This window comes from Haliotis rubra, unplaced genomic scaffold (genome assembly GCF_003918875.1).
Source record: "Haliotis rubra isolate DU_JTF1 unplaced genomic scaffold, ASM391887v1 Scf214, whole genome shotgun sequence".
NCBI lineage: Eukaryota > Metazoa > Mollusca > Gastropoda > Lepetellida > Haliotidae > Haliotis > Haliotis rubra.
In genome coordinates, this window is record NW_025766159.1 from 720,993 (window position 1) to 739,767 (window position 18,775).

The window sequence follows — 18,775 nt, forward strand, 5'->3', positions numbered from 1 at the left end:
AACCGGTTATATTGCGCAGCCCTACTTAGCACGTCTATGAATGGAAAAAAGGTAGTTATTGAATTCAAAAGTGGTTAAATTCAGACAATGTTTACAGCAAGAGCTGAAAGAACATGAAGTAGTGCAATCAGGACATAATAAATGTGGGTCAGACGCAGACAACCTGTACCTACAACGAAATACAAGTTTTCATCAAATGTAAACACGATGAAAAAAACATGTCAAACAACGTATAATTTAGAGCTGTGTATCGTGGCCTAAGTGGCAAGATGATATATCCCGATACCAGTTTAATGAGGCGAGACGATATATCATGAAAGTATTGGCAAGGAACCTGCGAGACGATTATCATCACGATACAATGGTGGCGATACAATACGTCTCCCCATACTTTACAATTTCTAATAACAGAACAGATATCATAGATAAAATGACTGAAACTTTTTTTGGTTATACAGCAGAAGTTGTGTTCCATTTACACACACTTAAAAAGCTGTTCATCTAATAAAGTTTCAGCATTTAATGCTTAAGAAAGTCAAACATATTCAGTATACCTTGATCTAATATATATAAATCTCAAAGTGAAGTTTCCCCTTGGGAAGTTGTGTTTCTACACCAATGCTTTCACAAACAACTCAATGTAATTTATATCAGCTTTCAGAATCACTTAAGTCTGCTTTCTAAATTTTATCTTCTCTTTGTTCTCTTTCTTAACAATGCTAAGACATCGTTCATAGTTGTAAATAAACAGTGTTATTTGTCAAACAACTAAAACATATCTGCATATTTCAATTACTTGAAGACAAATATTCTCAGTTCACAGAGTTTGAATGTTCACACTCTGTGACTTATACACCAACTCCTTTGTTCATGTAACAGAGATAACAGACGCAAACAAATTCCTTTCAAGTTCAATGTTTTTAAAATTCAGAAGAATTTCAAAGAGACTCCTTTCCTATTCCTAATGTATTAGTAGTATTTAAGTTGTATCGGGATATATCGTCTCTTGTGGCAATACATCGATGTATCATGGACCCTCGAGATATAAATATCCTGATATATTGCCTAAATGTGTTTTGTATCGATGCACTCGTATCACGTAGCTGACGATGTAAACATCAATACTATCGATGAATCGTTACAATTATTACAATTACAATTAGTATAATTTAGATCAAATTTCAAACCATATAGTAGAATACAATCCTAAAAGCCGTATACAGCAATAATTGTGATGTAAAGGTCCTAAATAGAAAAGGACATGTGCTGTATAGGGACCCAGGTGCTCTCACAACCGTGCGCCAAAGGGGCAAGGGAGGCCACTCGTGGGTGAGTGATGATTTTACGTCCATTTTTTTTTAAGAAGGGAACTTCAAGGGATTTCAAGTGTTCCACTATCATTCGCAAGAAGGAGACAAGCATTTAGCATGCGTCAGGATAAGGAAAAATAACATTTTTCTTAACAGACCACAATGGGACCGGTGTGCAATTATTAGCCATATGGGAAGGAGGACACAGGGTAGTATATTTCCTGTAAGTGCCTAGGGGGTGACACCTTTTGGTTGAACGTTGACTGGCTGTTTCAGAAAATAAACAGCCAATCAATGTGTAGGGATACGGGGATTCCACACATTGCTGGTTTCCTTATAGAGAATGCTGTTTTCATTTTAGCATGTTTTAGATCGAAAACTGATATGGGTAATAAAAACAATAACCAACTCGTGACGGGGAATGACCGATTATCTTTCCCATGTTATATTAATTATGTATGCAAGGCTCGAGAATAATGTAATTAATATAACTCGGGGAAAAATAATCTGTCATTCCCCGTCACTCGGTAGTTATTGTCTAATTCCTGCCTGTAAATACAGTTCAAAGAGCTTGAAATGTATACTAAGTCAGACAGGATATAATTAGCTGTCAGCATCAGTATTCAAATAGATTAAGTGCACTTTTCCAATAAGCAGCCAGCCCCAAGATGAAAAAAATTCAAACTTGTATATAATCTTTACAAAGAGCCCTCAGGCATAAAAAATTACATTGCAGTCAATATTTCAGAAAAAAAGACCAGCATAAAAGGGTTATAGAACTTCCTTGTAACCATTATCGAAAAAGTTTGAAATAAGTTTTTCTACAACCACCTTAACTCTGAAGACAAGTGACCTTTTGAATAAGGAGCTGTACAATATAAAGAATTCAACAATCATTAGTATTATCTTGTCCAATATTTTTTGGACATTTTCACCCTTTGATTGATAAAGAAATGATACAAAAAGTATATATAAAAAAAAAAAATAACATATAACCAGGATTAGTCAACAAGATGAAATTCATAAACACAAACATGTTGTCACCCACTGACCCTGCCTTGACTGGAGTGCTGAAGCTACTGGAGAGATTCTTGGGCTGAACAGACTTGTCTGGTTTTACTGGCGTTCCTCGGGTTCTCATTGATGTACCGGTAGATTGTCGAGGGGACTGGGCTGCAGATATCAAAAGTGTGACAGTCTGACTCAGTCAAGACCCAAAAGAACAGGTGTTATATGTTCCACTCTACCTTACTTTGGGTATCTAATATTACCTATTCAGTGTCAAAGTTTTTCTCTCCATGCTAATATGCAGGAATCCGCAAATCTATAAGATGTTGCTGCCAAGGTAGCTCTTAACTGATGTGCCTTGTTCATATTACTGAAATACTTTATTGGTTTATTGCATGCTATCATACCCTGATACCATGGAGTTAAACATTTTATATTCTTTCCAATCCACCTGTTCGTAATCTGCGAGGCAATCCACTAGTCTAAAGCCTGAGTAAAATTCTGTTTGGTCTAATATGCTCAGCTAACAACAGTGAAATATAAAACAATAGTGCAGAAAAGACAACTTGTAGACTGAATTGTGTTTTGTGCAGACTGTTAGTAACCAACATTCAACTGTATTGTTTAAGTGAAATTATTGATTATCACTCATACATTTTTCACACGAATTGAAAAGTCACAATGAACAGAATTTAACATCCTCAATCTACCTTTGCATTCATTTGCTGTACTGGATGGAGCCACAGCCTTCATGGGTCCACATGATTTCTGTGTTGAAGACACCCTGTTTCTATTCAAGGCAAGTGAATTTTTCTGTATTTTGCCAGGCTGCATGAGCTGTAATCTCTTTATGGGCATACCAGTCTTAGCTGGCAGATGAGATCCTCCAGACTTGTTTGAGATGGAAGAGCCCATGCTGGAGTTGGAAGAGTTAGAGAGACTTCTCTGATGTGTCTGTTGGTCTGTGGTACCTTTCGAAGCTCTCTGCAAGTTCTTGACTGTCAGAGCACTGCTGGTGCCTGGCATCACCATGCCACTTGGTTTCTTCAGACCTGATGATCCACCTGGAGCCTGCAGTCTTGACACACGAGAAGAACTGTGGCTACCTTTACCCACTGGAGCCTAAAAACCAAAATGGTATGCTCATTGTTATATGGACAATCCTTTCTTACATCCTTAATTTGTACTCCCTATATTTCTACTGACTTGACTCAGCCAACAGTATGTAATGTAAATATGAACAACTTTATTTTAGCTGTGAATATGGTAAATGAATCATATCACTTAGGTTGCTAAATGTAAAGCAGGGTCCAGCTTCAAAGTATTCATTAATCAGCCCAGGAACATACAGATGCAAAGGGAAGAAGAGTTATGAGACTAGTTTATATGCAATCTACGCAGTGCATTAGGTATTGCATTATTGTTGACATACTGTGCTGCTACAGAACTCACAAATATTATTTTTGGTTACCTAAATGCCTTCGTGATGCAATTTCGTTGTGTATTCGTGGCTTTGTAATTTATATTACAAAAGTAAGTCTCTTCAGCTAAAACGATGGACTTACAGTTTTTCCACTGCGACTACAATTTTTTAAATGTGTTGGCCCTTAAAGTGAGTGAGTTAATATTTAACGTCACATCGGCAATATTTCAGCCATATCGGACGAGAACAGTTTACATTGTAATGGAATATGTATATATTATAAAACCTGTCATCGAAGGACAGTAAAACAACTAGAATATCACAATTAGATTTAAAACTAGTGTGGAAGGTTAAAACCAATAGCACTATTAGGACAATACAAGATAAAAACAGGCTATAGATCGCCAACAACTGAAGGTCGATCACCATACTAGGGACCATGGGGACTTACAGTACCTTGGCTACCTGCATGGACCCTAGTTGGATTTACACCATCCCTTCAGCTGCTGGCGATTGTAAGAAATGTTAGCTACAATTAAAATGACAAAAATGCTACTTTTAAAAATCCTGGCAAGTTTAAGTTGACTTTGAAAGTTTTGGGACTTAAAGGACAAGTTCACATGAAAATTAACCTCTTTGTCTTGCACTTTTTCAGCATAAAAAGTGTTTGTCAAGTAGTATCATAGCCCAAACAGTACAGATATCAATAGTAACTAATATATTTTTTGCATTATATCGATTCATATTTTGCACATTTACCAAGTGTTCTATGTCTACAATAAACACACCATGTCTTACATCCCTTGCAATATGATGTCATTGGTGCCAAACTGATAAACGAATGACCTCATTTGACCCATTCACGTGTGCAGGTACAGGTGTGTGGTTCTTGTGTCTCAACGTGTTACAAAAAAGTGTTACCACATAAACAAAATAGGTAACATTTAACCTCTGCCAGTCACCTTTCCAACAATATTTTCTTTTAGCAAAACTAAAACGTACACCGGTATGTACTACATCTAGTTAGCCATCAGTGAATATATGTCAGTTATGTTTCGCCTATTACATCACAACTATAATTCAAGATCAGGTTCCTTACACGAATCCCTGAATTACTCATACAGTTCAAAATAAAAATGACAATTGATCTTTGTCACCAATACCAAGTGTCTCAGTGAAATCTAGCGAAATATATCAGATGTGAAAATGAATGCCGCGCAGGGAAAGAACCATTTATTTGAAATGTAAACAAAGCCAAGCTCAGATTTAACACTATGTACAATTTCCTCACATCCAGTCGCCTACTCGTTTGCATACACTTGCTCATTGTTCAGTGAGTGAGTGAGTGAGTGTGGTTTTACACTACTTTCAGCAATATTCCAGCAATACCGCGGCAGGGGACACCAAAAATTCTTTAACCACAAGGCTACCTACCCCACTTGCTCATAAGTTTCAGAACATGTATTGGAAGAGTATCGTAGCAAGAAATACAGAAATAAAAATAGGTGTATATATTCAATTCTTTCTACATGCAACACAATACATTATAGTTTCTGAAAGCGTGATAACATGACTGATGCAAACTCTTGCACAACGTTGATGGTCATTCTCATTTCTGACTATTTGTCTTGGTCACAATGAAAACCGATAGACAATAACACGCAGATTGTCAGAATGTTTTTAACTACTTACATGTCACATTTATGTATATAGGTTGCTTGAAACAACAAAAGTATCCTTCCACATATTGTGTACTCATGTCGGTGAACAGGCCATCTTGTCAAAGTCACTCCCCAATAGTGATGTCATATGTATGTAAACATTGTTATACATATTTGGTGTTTTCATTGAGGTGAGGTTTACAAATGAAAATACACACGATCAATCTACCCTGCTGCTTACATTTTCAGTTCTAATGCTTCTTTTGCATTTTTACATACCGGTACTTTTATCATGTCATTAATTTCAGTCTTTTTCAGTCTAAATCAATCGGCACCAATTACATCAGAGAGGTGTGCGTGCGTGCATGCGTGTGTGCGATCCCTGGCCTGTTTAGCACGACAAAGGCCTCATAGTAGCATAACATTTTAGCAATTATATTGTTATACTTCCATTGTAAGAAAAATGAGTGTATATTTTCAAGCATTCATATTAATTAATTAAAAAATTCCGTTTGTTTCACATAAGAAAAAAACATTAATTTTTCATGTGCACTTCCCCTTTAGGCTCTCAGTTTACTCCGGTGAGTTCCAGACACTGCTATGAGTGAGTGAGTTTAGTTTTACACCACACTCAGCAATATTCCAGCTATATGGCGGCGGTCTGTAAATAATCGAGTCTGGACCAGACATTCCAGTGATCAACAGCATGAGCATCGATCTGCGCAAAATGGGAACCAATGACATGTGTCTCGTTAATCGCCTCTTACAACAAGCATGGGTTACTGAAGATCAATATTCTAACCCGGACCTTCACGTGTCAGACACTGCTATGAAAACATAAATTAAAAATAACTGCTTGGTTAGCAAATCACATGCAAGAGAATCGCAAGCAATTTGTTCACTTCAATGTGAATAAAGATTGCTTGTTTCATGTATTCTTTGAATAGAGTGGTCCTTGGGGTACTTATTAGCATTTTTAGTTTTTTATGTCCATTTAAAATTCCTATGACAGTTGTAACGATATTTTGAATAAAATATTTACACAACAAAAAACTTGCTTTTGCCTTGTTCAACCACCCCCGGAGAACCTCACTTGGTCTACAGCCAAGAGAAGGTAACTCTAACGTCGTTTATCACTTTTCATACTAATCGTGATCAGACAGTATGTGGGGATTGAAGGACTTCAATACATCGACAAAATCTGCAAAAAAGGGATCCTCGTATTGAACATTCATCGAATCTCTCCGCGAAGTCTGAATTGTGTCTGCAACTGGTGCAGGAATTCTGCTCTTAGAGGCGATTCTGGACAGCGGCCAGGCCACCCACCTGGGATTTGGGTGGGGCACTCCACTCTGGAAAAGTCCAGTAGAAAGGGTAATAGTACAGGAGGCTGAGCTAGAAACCTGAGGATTACTGGAAACCAGCTCTGAGCTGAACAAAGAGGTGCAAGTAGCGCAAATAGTCAATGATTTTGGTCAAGCCGGCTGGATGGCAAACTGCAATAGGACCCTGGTGATCAATGATTTTGGTCTTAAGGCCCACAGTACCCTGTCCGTCTAATTGAGCTGGAATTCATCAGAAGCTAATGCCCAGATCGGGGATCCAAGAACAAAACACTGGTATCTGGTTCGTCACTTAAGAGGCAAACAGATCAATCCTGGAACAACCCGTACAAGTGGGAGATAGTCCTAAATATCTCCCGATTGAGCATCCACTCGTGTGGGTCTAGGATACATCGAGAGAGTGCGTCTAGTTGTCCATCTCGAGACGGACCACCTGACTCTGAACCTGCTCCAGGATGTGTTCGAACACCAATCTGACTGTTCTCAATTCCAGCACATTGATGTGCATGCTGACCTCTTTCTCCAGCCAAAGTCCCAAGACTAACAGGTCGCTCATGGGGGACACATCTGTTTGGATCAGAGTGTCGGCTCTGGGTTCTCCATGGAAGCCCTTTAGAGAGATTCCCGAAATCGGTCCTTCACTGACGTCGAGGAATCAACCACTAATATAAAGAAACTTCTTGTCGTCTAGTTACAGGTGACAACACCAGCACAGCCATTTGGTGAACACCCTTGGCGCCGTAGAGATGTAAAAGAGGAGCACACGAAATGGGTATCACTTCCCGTTGAAGGAGATATGAAGGCACTCAGGGTGCATTGTAACAGGGAGGTATGCGACCTTGAGGTCGTTTGACGTCAGCCAATCCCCAGCCTCGACAGATGAGATCACTGAATACAGTGTCTCCATCTTGAACAACAGTACCTCTATGAACTTGTTTAGCCCTCTGAGATTGAGAATGGGTGTGAACCCTCCGTCCTTGGCAACAAGGAAATAAGCGGAGTAGAACCCCATGTTTGCTGACCTTTTTGGAACCATCTCAAAGGCTGCTTTGTCAGTTGAGATTGGACCTCGGCACAGAGTATTTCCACCTTCTCCTGGGAGGCCGGCACTGTGTGCCACACTCAGGAAAATGGCGGTGGATCTTGGTTCCACTGTGGCAAATGGCCATCCCTGAGCGTGGACAGGACCCAGGGATTTCACATGGCATTCTCCCATTTTGAGAGCCGGCCACCGACAGCGATATGTGGCAGAAGGCAGTGAATCCCTGCAAGAAGCAAGCTGGCAGTCATGCACCTGACAGATTCTATTGACAGGAAGCTGTGGCCAGCTTCCCTTTCCCTCGAAAAGGCTGCTGGGATCCAGCTGCCTTGCCCCTACCTCTGCCTGTCTTGCTCTTCTTGGTCTGCAGTGGAGCATTCCACTTAGCAGACTCCCTCCCCAGCGCGCAGAAGGATGTGAAGGACCAAGAGCCGTGCACAAGAAGTGGAGGGTTGCCCCAGGAAGGGTTTAGAATTCTTAAAGTTGATAACAGCTTCCGTGGCCTTTCATACCATTTTCAGAGCCCCAGGGAAGAGGGTAGAGCCCATCTTGTAGGGTAGAGTAAGTAGTACCTGTTGTGTGGCTGGTGAGTTCCCTGAAACGGACAGCCACAGACAATGCAGGCCCATAACTGCACTCATCATCTGGCACAGCTAGGAATGCTGTCTCTAACTTGGTGAGAGTGGACCTCCATCAGTTGCTGCGCAAGAGTCAATGAAGAATCACCGGCGCACTTTCCCTGGTCCACCAGCCCCCTCTGAAGAGCAGAGAGGTACGCTGAATGTTACGCTGAACTGTTACGGTATTGCTCCTTGAAGGAGTGGTAAGCAGATTTCAGCGTCAGGCCGTTAAGTGGGAAGGGCGGCAGACACCAGCCATGCCTAATGCCTAGCCAAAGCCAGGGAGGGGTTCTAGGACCCCCCAAGGGCAATGGAGACGTAAACACAGTCGTCCACCACTGGCGGGACGAAAAGCCCATCCTTCCCCATCAGGTACCTGTAGTTCAGATCCGGTAGATCAAAACGGGACCAAGTAACCAACAAGAGAGAATGGACAACCTCGCTCACCAATGATGACAGAATACCCAGACGTGTCTCAGATGCCTTGCTGGGTACGTAAATATTTATGTAAAACCTCAATTCCTATAAAAGTCTATTGCATACAAGTATGCTTGAAGTTTTGTTTACTAAATATATTTGATATTACATGCGTACAAACAAAAATAGATAAAATAACTGAGGTATATTGAAAGGTTCTATTTCAGCGCTTGAACTTGGCAACTTGCAGTCTTTCCTATCGTTTCTCATATAACAGATCAAATAAGGATAAAAAAAACATGTAAACCAACATTTAAAATATATATTTTTACAATTAATGGAAAATGGCAAAATACCCAACTGAGTTTGAGTGAGGTGGGTACAATGTATTTGGTTCCTCAAAGGAAAATTGGAATACCCATTTGAGATGAACACAAAAGAGTACATAACTCAATGACCCAAAAAGTAATCGTCCACCATCGGATGTTGGTTGGATGTTGAAGTACCATCCGAAGTAGGGGAAGGCGTGGCTGATGGGAGGGTTACATCAAGAGATTGAACAGGCGCGGTCAGAGGGCCTGCTGATTGAGCCCTCGTAGCCGGAACAATGGAATCAAAATCAAAAGGCTGAGATACCGGAACATCAGACGAAGGATTCCATAATACCGTTAAAATAGGCCTGGAAGGAGCCGTAGACGTAGATACAGGAATAGTTGAAGTAACAGGAGGCCTAATTGATCTTGTGTCTGACATAGGCGAATATGTAACTGTGCATCATGAAGCGCCGAATATCACGTTGAATGAGGCTAAGGTGTAGTTGTAAGTGACACATAGGAAGTAAGCGCTGCATTGGCCACAAGTGGCGCATTAGGTAGACCAGATCCAAAAGAAGATAGTTCACTAGTGGAGAGTTCCGCCGACAGAGTGAGCAGCGCTACGGGAAGAAGCGCCGAACTCACACCTGCCGCTGTAGAAGTTTGAAGCGACACACTCGGAGGGAGGTTATGTGATACAGGATAACCAGGCAAAGGAGGTAACGTTGGTCCATGTAAGAGCGACACATTGGAAACAAGCAGCGCATTGAAAGTAAGCGGCACATTGGAAACAAGCGGAGCATTGGAAGCAATCGGTGCACTGGACGTAGTCAGCAGTCAATAGGCAGGTGGAGCAATGTACGGGAAAGGTGTAGAAAACGCCGCACCGGATACTACCGGCTAGGGCTGGGATGATACACTATGTCACGATGCGATATCGATATCGGGATATTGTACCTGCGATACAATACGTATCACGATACATACACCTTGAAAGAATGACACGGTATCAAGATGTAAAATGATTTATTTCAAGGTATTTGTGTTTAACAATAACACTATTGTAATAAACAAACAAGTAACTCCATCATACTTGCGTATTTTTCTCTTAATAAGTACTGTAACATGTTTATGATAATACAGTTTTATGTACCGGTATACATATCTTTTTGTATCGATACACCAGTCCACGATACGATAGCTGTATCAAACTTAAATGTATCGTCCCAGCCCTACTACTGGCATGCCTGGAACCACCACAGGAGGATATGAGAGCGCGAACTCGAACAAAGCGCCGCATTGGAAGCAAGCGGCGCATAGGTGGAAAGTGCCAAACTGATCCCTGTGGTAGAAAGCGCCGAACTGACTGCACTCGCCGCATGAGAGTGACCGCTTAGACCAAGTGCACCCACCGTAGCAGAGGGGGGTGGAGCACTCAACCAAAGCAGCGCACTGGAAACAACCACTGGAGGCAAACTAGGGGTCTGTGAAATCGTCAGCAATTTAGAAGATCGAGACTGCGCTGCAGAGGTAGTTAGCACTATCACTCTCGGAGGAAAAAAAACATGTCTGGAGACGGGACTGGACGCTTGAGGAAGGAAGAGACGACGGAGATTCTCACTCAAGTAAGAGTCTGAGGCCACCTCTAAAAATTCTTCGTCCGGAGACTGTGATTTAGATCGATGAACTGCTTTCTTTGAACGGCGTTCCGATTTAGCACATTTAGAAGTTGAAGGACCCTCAGCAGGTATACGCCGATCTCTGTCCGCCCTATGTCTAAATGCGACCCGTTGACATTCAGAAAAATCATCATCATTCAAGTGTGAACAAATTGCACACCAATGCGACCAGCTACAACACCCTATACAATCCACACACAAGGCATGTGGGTCTGCAGCGGAAAAGTTGCCGTCACACTTATCACAATGTTTGCGTGTCTTAGAAGAACTTCGATTCGATTTGCCCATATTGACAATCAAGTAATGTCTAACTGAGAGAACAACACATGACTACTCGGTGTAGCGACAAGAATTTGAAAGAGAATGGCAGGCACAGAGCGTCACGTGACCATCTGAGCAACTGACACACTTATGAGATGATTGACAGGTCGTGCTAAGAGGAGTGGGGGCAGAGGTCAGGTGGTTAGAGGCCAGAAAACTTTGATTCATCTTAGCCTACAGCACATTTCCACACATGGTCATAGAAGAAGAAAAGAGGTGCATACCGTGAGATAGGATAAGTTTAAAATTATTCTGCAATGGAATTTACCTTCAGCTTCTGCTGCAGACTGCCTCTAATCTGGCCAACTGGTTTAGTGAAGGGGACATCACTGTTGTCAGATGCAACACTGCCATTTTCAGAGGTTCTGTCAGAACCACTGCTCTGGTGCCGAATCCTCTCTGATGGGCCCACTACATCCAGGCTCTCAGTACTTGGGGCCTTCAGAAAAACAAACATAATGTAATTTTTTTTATTAAAATTGATATTTTATACTTATCCTGACTCATCCTCTTTTGCTTGTCTCCTTCTTGGATGATAGTGGAACACTTGAATCCCCTCTTGAAGCTCCCTTCAATAAAGCGAACGTAAAATCACTCACCCCACGAGTAGCCTCCCTTTGCCCTTTGGCACCATTATTGGTCACCTGACCAGCCAAGCTTGTCACTCTCTCCGTATATGAGCCCGACACCCAGATTACCGGGAAATCCAGAGTGTCCAGAGGGGAGGTTGGGAGGGCTGACCTCATGAGTCAGGATAAGTATAAAATATCAATTTTAATTTAAAAAATACATATTTTTCCTTATGCTGACTCATGCTCTTTTGCTTGTAGAATCCGACAGAACCGGTGGTGGGTCAGGCCAGTTCTGGACTCATCAGTTGTAGATTTACGTCCTGCATACCCCCCGTGGGAACTTATGATGGCACTTGTGCTGATCCTTTTTTCTTCCAGCTTCCTCTGATGAGTCTGGGGGGACCACAACTTGTCAGATTTCTCTGGAACTCTTCTCCTGATATTATGTGTGGATTTATGCAACTCCATGTCTTGATGCTCGCATCAAGTGGAGAAGCGACCCTTCTTCATGTACGAGTAAGTCCTTTACAAGTACAGGGTCTATCACACATGCTGGTCTGTCCTGGACATGTGCATGGACTCTAAAGCTCTAGCTCTTCAGAGCGTTGGCTTTTACAAGTCACGTGATAAAAGGGTGAGATTCATCTCAGCGCCTTTGAGGAACCGTCAATTGTTGTGCTACAACAAGAGGCCCAAACTGGTGAATGCCGGAGACGTCCTCGGTAGCAATGTCTCTGAGGTAGTGGTTGGCAAACACTGTCTCCGACTTCCAAAGCAGCCCTCCATTATTGTTGAGATGGAGCAGTTTCCATGCAGAGCGAGTGTAGATGCCATCGCTCTGACTTAATGAGGGTTGGAGGCTCGTGGAGGCTTAAGTACTGCTGCTTTGTAGGCTCTTAGGATGACGGCTCTCATCCATATCGATATCGTCGTACGTGAGACCTCTGTAGGTACCCCCGTAGATAGAGGGATGAAAAGGTGCTTGAATTTTCGTCTCCTCGTCTTAGACCTTTGTAGGTAGACTTTCAATGCTCTGACTGGGCAGGTCCTGAGTATCCTGTGGCCCAAGGACTGTCGAGAGTGCTGGGATGTGGAACTGTCTGTCTGGTTGACCGGGCAGTTGTTCTTTGCTATGAAGTCCCATCTCAATCCCAGATGTACGATGTTGCGATGTGCATCAAATCGTGTTCGTTCAAAGTTCAGAGCATGTATTTCCTACATCCGAGCTGCTGTTGCCAAGGCGATCAGGAACAGAGTTTTGTGTGTTAAAAACTCATAGGATGTCCTTTCACTGGTGAGATGCTGCAAGACTACGTTGAGATCCCAAGCAGGCGCTTTAAATTTCTTTTGTTGGTCTTCCAACTTAAAGGAGCATAGTAGAGCCAGTATCTCTGGTACTTTGGTCAGCTTAACACCCGTCATCATGGTGATAACCGTGCTGAGGGCCGCTAGGTATGTAGAGAGTGTTGAACCTTTTAACCGCCTCGTTTGTCTTAGATGACAAAGGTATTCCGCTACTTGAGGATGTGTTGCTTTCATCGCCGTGAAGCCCTTCCTCAATGCATATTTCTCAAAACTCTGCCACTTGTTGTCGTACAAGTTGCGGGTTGATCTATGTAGAGCTATTGTGACTGCTTTTGCTGCTCTGGTGGAATATCCTCTTTTCTTCAAGCAAGTCTTAATGCGTTCCATGCGTGTAGCTGGAATACTGTTGGATTCCCCTGTGCTTGCTTGGTGTGCAGATGAATTAGTAGGTTCGGCCACTCTGGGAGTTGCAGGGTTGGACTTCCGAGTTCTTGTATGAGGATGGGAAACCACACCCTCGCTGGCCAGTAGGGCGCGACCAAAATCAGTTGCAGCTTCTTCGTCTGCTTGATTTTCTGCAACACCTGCGGTATTAGAGCTTGAGGTGGCAACGCGTAAGCGTTTAGTCCTTCCCAGGAGATGCTTAGAGCATCTGTTGCCCATGCTTGTGGATCCGGAACCAGAGAGACGAATGTTGGTAGTTGTTTGTTGAACTTTGTAGCAAACAGGTCTATCAGCGGATATCCTATACTCTGTATGATGCATTTGAAGGCTTCTGGATGTAACATCCATTCCGCCGGGGATGGTTGTGTTGGACGAGATAGGGCATCTGCTATCACATTCTTGGTTTCGGGAATGTGGCATGCTTTTATGTCGATGTTCAGGTTGTCTATTATGCTGAACAGATGAAAGCTGAGGTCTGAAAGATTCCTTGACCTTGTCGCTCCTTGTTTGTTGATGTAGAATGCCACTGTGGAGTTGTCCGTATGGATCATCAGTTGTGCGTTCCTTAGTATGCTGGACAAGTGTAGTAAGGCGTTTATTACTGCTTTCACCTTGAGCATGTTGATGTACAGACTCTGCTTCTGACTCGACAATTTCCCTGCTGCCACTTCGTTGTTGAGGTGGGCTCCCCATCCTTGAAGTGATGCATCTACGTAGAGATGAGTGTTGCACTCCGGCTCTGATAAGTAGGTTCCACCACAAACATTCGACTTCCGAGTCCACCATAGAAGATATGGTTTCAGTCCGTCCAGTAGTCCGAAGGAGTCCAGACTGTCTAGATGAGCGTTCACGAACAGTTGTAGTGGGCACAGTTGTAGTCTTCCTCTGTGTGTCATGTCTTGGGCTGACGTGAGAAGACCAAATAGGCCAACTTCGTAGTGGTAACGGAGTGAGTAGTGCTTGTGATAACATGGCTTGTATCTAGGCCCACCAATCCTGTGAGACGACCATGTGATTCTGTGGTGAGGTGAACATTTTCCCAGAAATCTGCTCATATCCTACGTTGTAGGTAAGTAGACAGTGGAACCCTTGCCATGTCCGTAATGGAAGCGGAGCAATGTCCAGTTCTGTAATCATGACTTGAAGTTTATTTCTTCAATCTTCCGATAATGTGTCAAGAAGACTTGTCCCCAGAATCCCAACAAAGTGCAGTGATGATGCATAATTCGTCGTAAGATGAACTGGAACTGACATCGCTGTGAAGTCTATGTATAGTAGACTGGCTGCTGCGAGCAGAAATCGTCAAACGTATGTTGCTGCAAATTGTCGGATAAACAATCTTCAATCTGCTGACAGAGAAGGTCCTTATGACCCGTGAAGACAGTCGAATCATGCTGTACCCTGCTAACTGGACTGTAAATGGAGCCTTTCTCCCACGTTGAAAAGTTGTTTACAACTGTAGATGACTTCCTGGCACCAGAGCTATGCTCGACTTCTGCGCAGGGCGTTCTCTCTCATGGACCAATCAATTTGCAGCATTTGATTCATCTCAGATTCCCGCAATGTGACGTCACCGGTATTGCAGGAAAAAGATCCTTGTAAAATCTTGTGCAGTCGTTGATTTCTTCATCAACACTCGGCCTTGTCCGTAATCTACCGGAGTTACACGAGTGAACACGTGTATAGCAGGCTGAGTGGAAAACGCGCGAAAGATTCCGCCGCGTAATACCGATGTAGGTAGACTGTCTCCCTGACTGTTGTGATTGTTTCCTTCTTCACTGAAGATAATGCAGTCGTCATCTTATACAGATGATCAGCTGAAGTTCCATACTTGCTTAACGCTGTTACTTGTAGACTGTAGTCATCGGTCTCAATGAAGCGCCGAAAATAACCAATTGTGTTGAATACACAAAGGTTGTTGTAGAGTTAATTCTTCGCTATGATGACCGTGAAAAACGATGTCACGCTGAGGACTGCGACAATGCCAATGCTAGGTCAGTGATAACTGTCAAGGTGTCCCCTTCCTCACAAGAGTCAAGCCCGCTGATGTTGGATCTGTCTAGCCCGAAAAAAGTACGTCTAGTAGTTGTGTAAGTTCTGCAATGGGAGTCCTTGATGATCTTGTAGTTCTCAACAATCTCTGGAGCCTTCATGAAGGGTTCCATATGAAGTAATGGGAATTTCCTGGCGTTGAACGTCGGGACATGTTGACTCTGGAACTTCATAGCCTTACCAAGGCTGCGCTGAGATTCTCTGGTACTTGAGCTATCAGGTCAATAGGTGAAAGGTGAACGTAACAAATCAATGTTAGATATCTTGTACGTGAGTGCAAATCTGATCCACGACGACGTGAGTCCCTGCCTGCCTGAAGACCAGCGCGCAGGTGAACGGTTGGATTATGAATCTTCACTTGAATCTTGAGACGTATCCCTCTGCCTTCGGAAGGTGTGGTTTCTCTTCTCTGTGATGAGGAGTGCATGCACGCAGGCTCATGACGAAGATCCTCGTCTGAGGGTGAAGATGATCCATGTGACCATCTTCTGCGATACTCCGAAGAATGTCTAGTCCTGCTCCTGCGCGAAGGCTTCTTGGAAGGTCCTTCCAGCACGTCAAGGGCTGCATCATCGTTGTCGAGGTTGCTGTCACTGTGAACCTTCACGCAGGCTTCCTCCTTCACGCAGGCTTCCATCTTCGTTGGAATGCAATGTGAAGACTGCTGATCCTTCGTGCAGGCTCGTCATCGTAGATGAGGTCTTCGTATCAGCCTTCACGCAGACTTCCTCCTTCACGCAGGCTTCCATCCTCGTTGGGATGTGATGTGAAGACTGCTGGTCTTTCGCGCAGGCTCGTCATCGTAGATGAGGTCTTCGTAGCAGCCTTCTTCTGTATGTGTGTGAAGATCTGCGTGGTGATGAACGTGAAGATCTTCCTGAAGACCTGCGCGAAGGTGATCGATCCGTATAAAGATCCTCCCTGGAGTCCCGAGACGTATTCCTGCGCCTTTGTGAAGGTGAAGATTTTTTTTTTCCGTGGGATGTGAAGTACGTTCGCGCAGGTCCTTGATGATTGTCCGAGTCTGAGGTCGAGGATGATCTGCGATGCTCCAGTGAACATCTGGTTCTCCTTCGCGAATGCTCCTCTTCTACTGCAGGCTCATCGTTGTCCAGGTTGACAGGTTCTCGGGAAGTTGTCGTGGATGACTGTCGAGTACGTGATCCTTCACGAACATTCCCTTCTTCAAGCAGGCTGCCATCTTCACTCGGATGCGATCTGCAGGCTGCTTGTCCTTCGTGCAGGTTCGTCATAGATGGTGTCTTCACCGCAGACTTCTCCTGCGAAACCTCCGTTCCATCAGGTCCATCATCTGCTGAGTAAACTGCTGCACAACTGACAACTGCTGCTGCTGTAAAGATGACGACACATCTGAGAGTGCTGAGGCTCCTTCCAAGGACTGCCTGTCGTCTCTGGTCTTTGAAGTCTGCGTTGATAAGACGTCTGACTGCGTTGATATGGCTGCTGACGTCAGTGTAGAAGAAGACCTCGTCTTCTTCCTAACTGTTACTGCAGGAATCAGGATGGGTTGTTCATCGTATATGTCTGCTTCGTCTGGTGGGGTGATTTCTGCGGCAAAGGACCACGTCTTCTTTGCTGCCCCAAGGGACGACTTCGATGAAGTCTTATTTGTAGACGATTTCTTCTTCAGAGCAGACGATGTCCTGGTCTTCTTAGACTGCGACGAGGGTAGTTGAGACGATGACGATCTCTTCCTGGACCCAGAGCTGCCATCTGCCAGTCAACAGCTCCGTAGTAGCCACCGGCAAATCACTGGAATGGTGAATCACGGCAGACAATAATACACGGTTATCAACACATTCACTGTGTTTAGACATGACTTGTAAAAGTCGTCTCGACATGTCCTTGGCACGTCTAAGAATGGAGTATAAATAATTAGTAAATTCAATTTCAGATAAATGCTGACAAAGTTTAAAGCGGAGGCTGGAAGAACATGTAGAAGTGCAGTTAGGACATAATGAATGCGGATCAGCAGCCGACAAACGAAACCTGCAACAAATGCAAGTTTTCATCAAATGTAAACAAGATGAAACATCATGTCAACAACGTGAATAAACGGAAAATTTGGTACAAATTTCAAACCATATTGCTGTTATATCCTTGCTAAAGACCGTATACAGCTAATTTAGTAGTCAAAGCCTAAAATAAAAGGATATAATGCCGTATAGGGGACCCAGGCACTCTCACAACCATCCTCTAGGGTGAAGAAGGAGAGAGTGACAAGCTTGGCTGGTCAGGTGACCAATAATGGTGCCAAAGGGCAAAGGGAGGCTACTCGTGGGGTGAGTGATTTTACGTCCGCTTTATTGAAGGGAGCTTCAAGAGGGGATTCAAGTGTTCCACTATCATTCGCAAGAAGAAGGAGACAAGCAAAAGAGCATGAGTCAGGGTAAGGAAAAATAATCTAAATGTCCACATTTCTTTTACTTCACATTTTTACTTCTAGTCTTAAGCAAAATGTATATTCTGGTCAGGTAAGCCAAGCTCATGACAGATCACATGCAAGATGTAAATATAGTGGAAAAGATGCAAGTATTCTGGAAAGATTGGAATACTCACAGTCAGAATGAGAATTACAATGAGATAAGAAATTACCTTTTTAAGTAATGTGTAGCTCCTATTTCTTGGCAGTTTAGTGAGACGTGATGGTTTTTTCTCCTCTTTAACTTGAGCTTCATTTGGTTTCTTTCTGTCATCATCTGATACTGTTTCTGATGCTGTGCTCTCCATTGGCCTATCTTTTTCAGGGGCACAGTGACTACTCACTGGTATATTCTCACTGGTTTTTTTATCATAGTCTATACATGGTATAGACCTGTGAATTTTAGGTGACTGTTTTTGCACATCTTCATCCTTGATGACAAAGGTGCCTGTCCGTGCGTGGGCTCTACTATTTGGACTGAACAGCTTGCATTTGACTGGGGATTTCTCGTCTGCACTGTCCTGCTCAGGTTTCATGTTGGCAATCCTACATGCAACCATGTGTGCTTCCATTACTACTTGGGCAATTTGAGATGGATTCAGGGGACTCATAGGCTTCACATCTTTTACTGGAACAGTTGCTGCTACAATTCTTTCTGTGAACCCAACTGGACCAAAAAACACTTCCTCCTCATCCACATCTTCATCCACATCTTTGCTGACAGTGCTGCAAAATAACCAGTCATTAGTGTCAAACTTATATCACAGCGTACTTCATTGTCTACACAAAATAAATGACTGCCTCCATATAGCTGGAATATTGCT

At 43.2% G+C, this 18,775-nt stretch overlaps 1 protein-coding gene across 2 annotated transcripts in view; it reads right to left on the minus strand.

The window, feature by feature from the left end:
• Window positions 1-18,775, minus strand: part of LOC124276845 (G2 and S phase-expressed protein 1-like) — a 48,721-nt gene that overhangs the window by 13,281 nt on the left and 16,665 nt on the right. For both annotated transcript variants that reach the window (XM_046712496.1, XM_046712497.1), the window contains exons 6-9: window positions 18,125-18,677; window positions 11,404-11,574; window positions 3,029-3,440; window positions 2,363-2,483 (exon numbers count right to left, since the gene is read on the minus strand). In XM_046712496.1, the coding sequence (XP_046568452.1) occupies window positions 2,363-2,483; window positions 3,029-3,440; window positions 11,404-11,574; window positions 18,125-18,677 (1,257 nt within the window). The remainder of the gene's footprint in view (window positions 1-2,362; window positions 2,484-3,028; window positions 3,441-11,403; window positions 11,575-18,124; window positions 18,678-18,775) is intronic.